General features: G+C 48.9%; 1 protein-coding gene across 1 annotated transcript; it reads left to right on the forward strand.

The window, feature by feature from the left end:
- The first annotated feature begins 672 nt into the window (after positions 1-672).
- RPLP0 (ribosomal protein lateral stalk subunit P0) lies at positions 673-7491 on the forward strand. The gene is made up of 8 exons (XM_034791482.1): positions 673-755; positions 1218-1323; positions 3178-3353; positions 3448-3535; positions 3853-3999; positions 5706-5891; positions 6616-6756; positions 7268-7491. Exons 2-8 carry the CDS (start codon positions 1270-1272, stop codon positions 7418-7420), a joined length of 945 nt encoding a protein of 314 aa, XP_034647373.1. The 5' UTR covers positions 673-755; positions 1218-1269; the 3' UTR covers positions 7421-7491.
- Positions 7492-8658: the final 1167 nt, after the last annotated feature.

Genomic DNA, 8658 nt, shown 5'->3' on the forward strand with positions numbered 1-8658 from the left:
TGAGACTGGTGAGTGGTGGGGAGAGACTCTGCCAGCTTCTAGCAGGGCTGACCTTCACAAGGCAGTTGGAGCATCTCCTGTCCTCTCCAGCCAAGCTCCTGACCTGTCTGAAATCCTCTCACTTGTGAAAAACTCATGAGCGTGGGTGATATCATTCCTAGGTCAGCCCCATGGCCATTGTCCCTCTGCAGGGAAATAGGGAGTGTGGCCAGCGTGGCCCCGCTGCCATTGTCATCTGAGCAGCTCAGAGAGCAGAGCGTAAGTTAGAGCAGCCCTGAGGCACAGCAGGGTTACGGCTGTCGTATGTTTGGCATTTGGACTGAACTCGCCTTCCTGGCCTCACCCCTGCCAGGCATCAGAGGGATGTCGCAGATGATGTCACAATACGGGCTCCATGCCGGGGGAGGCTGCAGGTGGTCCCTAGGCCCTGCGGCTGCGGCCCAGTATCCCAATAGGCCGTGGGAGGGCGGGAATAGCTCTCATCCAGCAGGAGGAGCCCTACCAGGAGTCAGCTTTCTATGTGCTGCTACTGCCCCTTTAAATGACAGCACCTTCAGCCGTCTGCCTTGTGAATGACAGACTTTCTGTCCAATAGGAGGGAGGGACTCGTCTGGTATCCGGGATTGACGTCTACAACTATCCAATAGATTGAGCAGGGCCGGAGGTTACCAGTCGCTGATTGGCTGTGGCTCGGAGTATAAATGAGGAGAGGAGGCGGGCGCGCTCTCTTTTCTTTCCCGGAGCTCTCGTGGGAGGTGGGTGTCCGGAGTGGGGGCGGCCCGCGGGGGACTCGGCCGCACTCAGCCCCCGGCCGGGGAGCAGATCACGGGGATCCGGGCGGGTCGGCCTTACGCCGGGGCTTCCCGGCTGGCTGGGCCCCGCCGCGGCTCCGGGTGTCGCTAGGCCTCGGGCCTGGCCACGCGGGGCCGGCTCAGCCCCGCGGCAGGGACACGGGGCCGCGCCGGGCGCTTCGCCCCGGGATCCCGATGCCCGAGGGGCCCCTTCGTCTGCTCTACGGGATCCCCTCAGCGCGGGGTTGGAGGGAGCCGGGGGGCCCGGGGCCCATAGACGCCCCCCCCCACTGGTTCCCGTTTACCGTTCGGGAGGCCGGGCCAGCATGCGGCGCCCCCCTTTCGGGCGGGGGTGGGAGGCCAGGGGATAGGATGTGGCTGCCGTGATCTGCCTGAACCCTGGTCTCCCCACCTTGTCTCCTGTAGGTAACAGCTTGTCTTTAAACCCTTTGTGGCAATCCTTGGAAGCACCGTCGAGATGCCCAGGGAAGACAGGGCTACGTGGAAGTCCAACTATTTCCTGAAAATCATCGTAAGTGTCTCCCTTGGGGTGTGTTCTGGGTAGTCTGGACCCGGGGCTGGGGCTGGGATGGACGCTTGTCACTCATGGCTCAGCCTGCCTTGGCCATTCTCTGTATTACACCTGCAAACGCACCCCCAGGTTAATCCTAATGCACGTTTGGAGCCACAGACTTAATGGGGGGTTGTGTTAGACAGCAAGGCAGGAGCCAGCCTCATCATGAACATGGAGCTGCAGTTTGCAGAGGTTACATGATCAAGGAGGAGCAAGCTATGCTGGGACCGTGGTCTCCATAGCTCTAGTTACCTACTGGGATTAATGGCTGTTGTAGCAATTGGCTCCATTGTATACCAATGAGGTGCAGCCCTCAGGCTCCTGGAAAGTTGCCAGTGAAGTTGTTGATAGTGCTACTCAGTTTTTGCCCAATTACAGCTGGATCTAGAGCAGTGGTCCCCAAACTTTTCATGGTCATGCTGCCCTCTTACCCTGAGCCAGAGCAGGACCGAGGGAGGGGGGGAACACGGACAAGATAAGGGGGCCTCAGCTGAGGGCAGGAGTGGAGCTCCGGCAGACCAGCCCAGGCTAGGCATGGAGTTGAGTGGTGCTCCCTCCCTGCCCCCTGTGGGAGCTGTCCTGGGCCTTAGCTGTGCTCCCCAAAACGTTCATTCACGCCCCCCCACCCCGCAGTTTGGGTACCTCTGATCTAGAGCCTGGTACTCCACATTTCCCACTGGTGGCTGCTGTTATGAGACTCTCAAGACTCTTCCAGATGTTACATCCAAATTTTATCAGAAGGGTTCTCAGTAGGCTCCTTCAAGTGAGCTTTGAAATAGACACTTGCACAGCTGTTGTCTCTCTTACAATGACTATACCAGCCATTGGCAAGTTTTTGAACATTTTAAAAGCAATTGGGAAGCCTGAGTAAGATCCCCAGAACACTTGGTTCTGGAAAGAATTAAACCATGCTACTAAGAATGGAGTCCACTGCAGTCACAAATAAATCATTCAGAAGAGCCTTGTAAACGTTAGTGCTGCTTCCTAGTTGAATATAATTTGTGTTTTTAATGCCTCAGTGTGTTGTGTAGCAGTGAGATACTGTTCACAGTGTCTGAGTAAGCAAAAGTAGCATCTGCAAAAGAGTCACACATCCAAGCCTCCTTAATGGAGAGCATTACCAAGTTGTTGACTCTTTACCGGGGAATCTTTCAGAGAAACTGCATTAACATTTTTACAGGCATAAACATCACATCTCAGCTAAGCTCCTGGGACGTCCTGACTGTACTTTATTTGGAGGGTTGAAATGCATCTCATTTAGCATGTTTGTCTCCCTTAAATGCTTTGGGACGCCTCTATTTCCTCTCTGAGGGTCATATAGTATATAATTTTTTTCAGAAAGAATTGCACTCTGCCTTCTCTGTAGCATTGGGTTGGCAGCCTTGTAACCATATGTTTTAAGCAATGGCTCCCTGGCAACCTAAAGAGACTGAAAATTGTCACGTCAGGGTTGTTTTGGAGACTTGAGGGGGAAGGGAGGAAGTACCCCCAGAGTGGCAGATAGTGGGACAGTTTATTTGATTAGTGCACATACTGGTTGCTGACTGGAATGTGTACCAGTGTCAGCTGTTTAAGAGCCCTAGTCAGGTGAGAGGGATTTTTGGTTGCTTTGGGACAGGTTCTGGTTGGTAACGTTAGGTCAGATTTCTCAGCTTAGCACACAGTAGCTTCCATTTATGCACCTAAACAGAAATACTGGGTGCTAAGGACTTGTGGAATCGGGCCATTTAGTTAACGTGCCTAAATGGGACCTAATATTACTCTATACCCTGGTCTAGGTTTCTTCGTAAAACTCATTTGTTCTTTCTGTAGCAACTCCTGGATGATTATCCAAAATGCTTCATCGTGGGAGCAGACAATGTAGGATCCAAACAGATGCAGCAGATCCGCATGTCCCTGCGTGGGAAGGCTGTCGTGCTGATGGGGAAGAACACCATGATGCGCAAGGCTATCCGTGGTCATCTGGAGAATAACCCTGCTTTGGAAAAGTGAGTAAAATACTGTGATTCCACACTCTGTTTCCCGGGGAAGACTGTATGTTCCCTGAAGGAGTGAAACTGAATGGTGCTGTCTTTTCCCCAGGCTGTTGCCTCATATCCGTGGGAATGTGGGCTTTGTGTTCACCAAGGAGGATCTGACTGAGATCAGGGACATGCTGTTGGCTAACAAGGTAAGGGAGGAGGACACTGTTGTTATAGTGCATCTACTCAGGGGGTCTTGGGGACTGATCTGAAGGAAGGAGAGAGTGTAACACTGAACATTCTCTGTGGATGTGTGATTTTAGAAGGGAGCAAGAACTGGGAACCAGGCATTTCCTGTGTTGGACTCTGAGCGCTGCCATTGACTTGCTGTGACCTCCGTTTCCCCATGTGAATAATTGGGAGATGCCGATCTCACAGAAGTGCTGTGAGGATGAATTCGTGTCTATACAGTACTGTCTGAAAACCAAGCATGATTTTGCTTTCTCTTCTTGCACTGTCATGTTAGGTGCCAGCTGCTGCTCGAGCTGGTGCCATTGCCCCTTGTGATGTCACCGTGCCAGCCCAGAACACTGGTTTGGGTCCCGAGAAGACCTCCTTCTTCCAGGCTTTGGGCATCACCACGAAGATCTCCAGGGGTACCATTGAAATCCTGGTGAGTGCAGAGCAAAGTTCAGTGTGTTACTAGCAAGTGAAAGGTCATTCACAGCTTTCTAGCTGCTCCTATATCCTGGATGGCCCTGGTTGGACAGTTTGACAATTCCACTGAAGTTAGGACTGTAGATTTGTAGCTACTTCATCCCTACATCCCCATGTCTTGTGCTGCTTTCCATGGCACAAGATCGATCCCACCTTCTATTGAGGACTTTGGAGGCATGTCTCTAAAGCATCTTAAGAGGAAACTAGCAGAGTAATGTGACGACAATAGGATATTGCATGACAAAGAAAGCCTGATCAAATAGGAAGCTGTCAGAGAAATTGGGCTGGGTAAGTTCTTTCTGCCTCTTGCCAAGCCGAGTGGGAGGGTTGTCTGAGCAGCTGACAGATGCCTTTACCAGATGGCAAAGCAGGTCTGATTTGCTGACTGAGAGCCTGCAAATGCCCTCATCAGTGGCCCACTCATTCATCTATATGATTCCATGCTGTAATTGAAGCGTAAGTCATGGGCTTGATGCAGGAATGACTGGTGAGGTTCTCTGGCCTATGTTGTGGAGGAGGTCAGACCAGATGATCATAATGGTCCTATTTGGCCTTAAAATCTCTCCCAGCAGCCCTCTCCCTTGTAAAACACTCTTGGGAGGGGGGGGACTCGCTTACATGGAAGAACAGCATTGCCAGTCTCCTGCCCCGCTTAGGCTCGGGAGGCCAGTGCTTTCCCGCCCTGTGAAATACAGCGGGTGTGGTGACAAAGGGGAGCTGTGTGAGGACCTGGACTGGTATTTCACTGTGGGGCAATTTGAGGGAGAAGTTACCTGCTCTCTTGCCACTTTTGGAGGCGGGGAAAGTGGGGCCTGAGGCTGCTTCTAAAGGCCCAGGGGTCCCTGTCGGGTTATTCCCCTTCATCAGGTCAGGTACATCTTACGCTTAGATAGTGGCTTACTATTGGCAGTTTTCTCATTCACGTGGAAGAGCTGGGAAAATGAAAGGGGTAACTTCTGCTAACTAATGATGTAGGTAATAGTGCATGTTAAGTAACTTGAGAGGAGTTTCAAGCCCAAGTCTGTTAGTTTTGGCAAAGGGTTTTTGAAAAAAGATGAATCCCTGAACAGTTTCAAGAAAGGTGGGATTTTGAAAGGCTTATCAGTGAGTATCAATCCATTTTTGACTAAACTGCCCTCACAAATTCAGACTATTTAGGTTACTGCTACTCTGTGAGGAATGGAAAGAATAAATATTAAGACTCCTATAAAAACTGACATAATCTTAACTGCAGTGGTGTTACTGCTCTACCTTAAGTAATCTTTAAAGCCAGATGTCTAATTTGACTCCTGTGGAGAAGAAGGGTTTAGTTCCATCTAGCTGGGCACACCAGTATTTTGGGTACGAGAAACTCTGGTTTGAGTGTCTAATGGGACAGCCTAGGTCTAGATGATGTGTTAAGTGTAGCTGATTCCATTTGCATGTCTCATAATTATGGACCTCGCTTTGAAATGTGCCATCTGCTGGGTGGGCTGCTCCTCATACTTCACACAGATTGCTTAGCTGAGCTTTGAACATGTTTTGATACAGAATCATTTGTGGGTCTAACTCCTTCCGTCCCATCTACAGGTGTTTGTAACGTGAAGTTGAACCTTGTTGCGTCTCTGTGCCTGAGTTTCCCTGTAGCAGTGCGTTGCTCACTTTTCCCTCTTTGACTCTCAGAGTGATGTGCAGCTGATCAAGACTGGAGATAAAGTGGGAGCCAGCGAAGCGACCTTGCTGAACATGTTGAATATTTCCCCATTCTCCTTTGGGCTGATTATCCAGCAGGTGTTTGACAACGGCAGCATTTACAATCCTGAAGTGCTGGACATCACTGAGGAGACTCTGCACAGACGCTTCCTGGAAGTAAGAGCTGCTTGCTTGTGCTGTATGCCATGTCTACTGTATTCCATGTAGTTATGGGGATAGATTAAGTGCTTGGGTATCTAATCTGAAGTTCTGGAGGGCCGTGTGTGTGGTGTTTTCTTTTTCTTTTGAACTGTGAATGAAACCAGCACTGAATTCTACAAGTGATTTTACAGATCTACAAACCTGAATAACAAGGTTATTGGCTTGGCATAGTCCCTTTAAAACGGGTCTGTGCCATTTCATTGCACTCCAGAGTTGGGAGATCCAGATGCAAGTGTGTGTCAGCCTGTTGGCCAGCACCCCAATTTTCCCAAGCTGTTTTGATGTTCCCTATCACCTTTGGAAAATTGGGGTAGTGCAAATCATGGCTTTGCCAGACAGTAGTCTTCTTGGTGGGTTGTATCATGCATCCCTGAATGCTGGGAATTTTGATTTGCAACATGGATGTGTTTTCTACTGGGAGCGATGTTCCATTCTGCCGGCTACCAGTTATGTATGAAATGCAGAGAATACAAAATCTGGAAACACCTTGTAACAAGTGTTAAAGGTACGTGGTTAAGGCTGCCTCTTGTTTGTCTCCTTTGCCAGAACCAGGCAATTCTCTCACCCATAATACCCTTTATTACCTTTGCACATATTGTTATGGATGGTTGTGTTTACTTGCAATGTAATTCTCAGAGCTGAATGCTTGGAACATGAGCTTTCTTTCCCTCTTCCCCAGGGCGTTCGTAACGTAGCTAGTGTCTGTCTGCAAATTGGCTACCCAACCATCGCTTCTGTGCCTCACTCCATCATCAATGGGTACAAGCGAGTCCTAGCTGTGGCTGTGGAGACTGAATACACCTTCCCACTGGCTGAAAAGGTAAAGTATGAGCTAGACAGACTGGAATAGATCGTGCGCTGACTGAAGGCTCACAAACCAGCCTTTGAGCACGAGCTCTTAAAGATCTAGAAGGTTCTGCACTGAAAAGAGGCCTTGAACAGTGTGAAGTGCATGTAACTGCAGTGCAGGCAGGGGGAATTCCTTGCTTTGTGGAGGTGCAGTTCTGCCTCTTCACCCTCAATCCTAGGAGTAGCTTACTGGCAAGGAGGGTGGAGAGCGTGCTTTCGGAGAGCATCCCTGTCCTCTTCTCATAGGATAAGGCAACGTTGCCCTCCTATTGATTGTCTTCAGTTCGTTTGTATAATGCATCCCTTGGGTTGCTGGCAAGTTGCTCGCATGGCCTTTGGGGTTGCAAAGGTTGTGCTCCCTGCTCTTAATTCTTGTGGAGACCCACTAATACGCCATCCGTTTTCAGTCTGGCAATAGGATAGTAGATGTAAATTGTGACCTGTTTGTTCCCTGAAATTACTATATGCTTCTCCTCTTACAGGTAAAGGCCTTCCTAGCTGACCCCTCAGCCTTTGTGGCTGCTGCCCCTGTGGCAGCTGAAGCTGCAGCTCCTGCTGCTGCTCCAGCCAAAGAGGAAGTAAAGGAGGAATCGGAGGAGTCTGACGAGGACATGGGATTCGGTCTCTTTGACTAACTCCTGCCACGCACTAACCAACCACTTCATCAACTGGTTTAATTAGAGAAATAAAGTGCTATTTTACACCCTCTGTTGTGTGTTTATTGTGCGGGGTGGGGGGAGGAGGAATCATCATGCATGAACTTTCCACTGGTGTGAAACTTAATATGGATTTTGATCCTAAAGATGTACTTTTTTTTGATCTTGCCTTCAATCATAAACACTTCCTAAAACAGCCATAAAATAATTTCAAGAAACCTTCAAATAACTTTCCCCTGCAGGTGAGAGCAAGAGGCTCCACACATGTCAAATACTAGTCATGTCACTTAGTGCACTTCTGCCTTGGCTACACTGGAATGTTAATGTGAATTAAAGTAGGGTGTGAATTTAAAGTGCAAGAGATATTCAAGAATCACTTCATGTGTGGATGCTATAGTTACTCAGTTGTGTAGACAAGCCCTGAGGCTAGCAGGACTTGAGCTAGTGTACTGAAAATAGCAGTGTGGACATTCTCAGGTGGCAGCTCAGGCTGTCAATCTCACAAAAACCCCTGCATCTGAGTTTAAGTGGCTGGCCTGAGTCTGCTGGAGCCATGAAGCACAGCAAATCTGCTCAGTGAATCACTGATAACTGCAGGCAAATAAGCAGGGTCCCTGTCCTGAGGAGCAGTCTACATTACTAAATACACAATGAAAACTCAGTCCATTGTTGATAAATTAGATAAGCCATAACTGGATCAGTTTAGAGACCGGGTCTTATAAGGTTTACTAGGCTGCCTGTTGCTGCTTTGGAACTGTATGGGGCCGGCAGTGGAACATTCTCCATTGCAGGTGTCACCTCCGCTTCAGATTATGCTGTAAGATTTAGCAATTCAACAGTCTGTTTTCGTTTTGCGGCCAGGGTAAACTGGGTGTGTCCTGTGTGTTATGAAAAATGAGCGGTTGTGATTTTTGATGCTGTGGGCCAGCTGAGTTTTCATTATGTAAGACCCAGGCCAGAGTGTTAAGCCAAAACAAACAGGCCTGATTTTCAGAGTTGTAGAACGCCACTCCTTTGAATTCAATGAGAATCATGGGTGATCGTCACTTCTGAAAAATGACCCACATGTGGGTCAGAATGGATTTAGGAGCATAACTTTTGTGCACCTGAGTTTTGATAGTAGGTTTAAAATAATTGTTTCTTAATGGCCTAACCTACAATTGCTATTTGGGAAACTGTCCATTTTCCAAGTGTTATATCATCTTGGGACTGGCTAT

This window comes from Trachemys scripta, chromosome 15 (genome assembly GCF_013100865.1).
Source record: "Trachemys scripta elegans isolate TJP31775 chromosome 15, CAS_Tse_1.0, whole genome shotgun sequence".
NCBI lineage: Eukaryota > Metazoa > Chordata > Testudines > Emydidae > Trachemys > Trachemys scripta.

What these genes read in the sequence shown, in the direction of transcription:
- RPLP0 (XM_034791482.1), top strand. Translation starts at nt 1,270, where the DNA reads ATGCCCAGGGAAGACAGGGCTACGTGGAAGTCCAACTATTTCCTGAAA. An exon ending in AATAACCCTGCTTTGGAAAA is followed by an intron (nt 3,354 to 3,447) that starts GTGAGTAAAATA and finishes TCTTTTCCCCAG; the next exon opens with GCTGTTGCCTCATATCCGTG. An exon ending in CCTTCCCACTGGCTGAAAAG is followed by an intron (nt 6,757 to 7,267) that starts GTAAAGTATGAG and finishes CTCCTCTTACAG; the next exon opens with GTAAAGGCCTTCCTAGCTGA.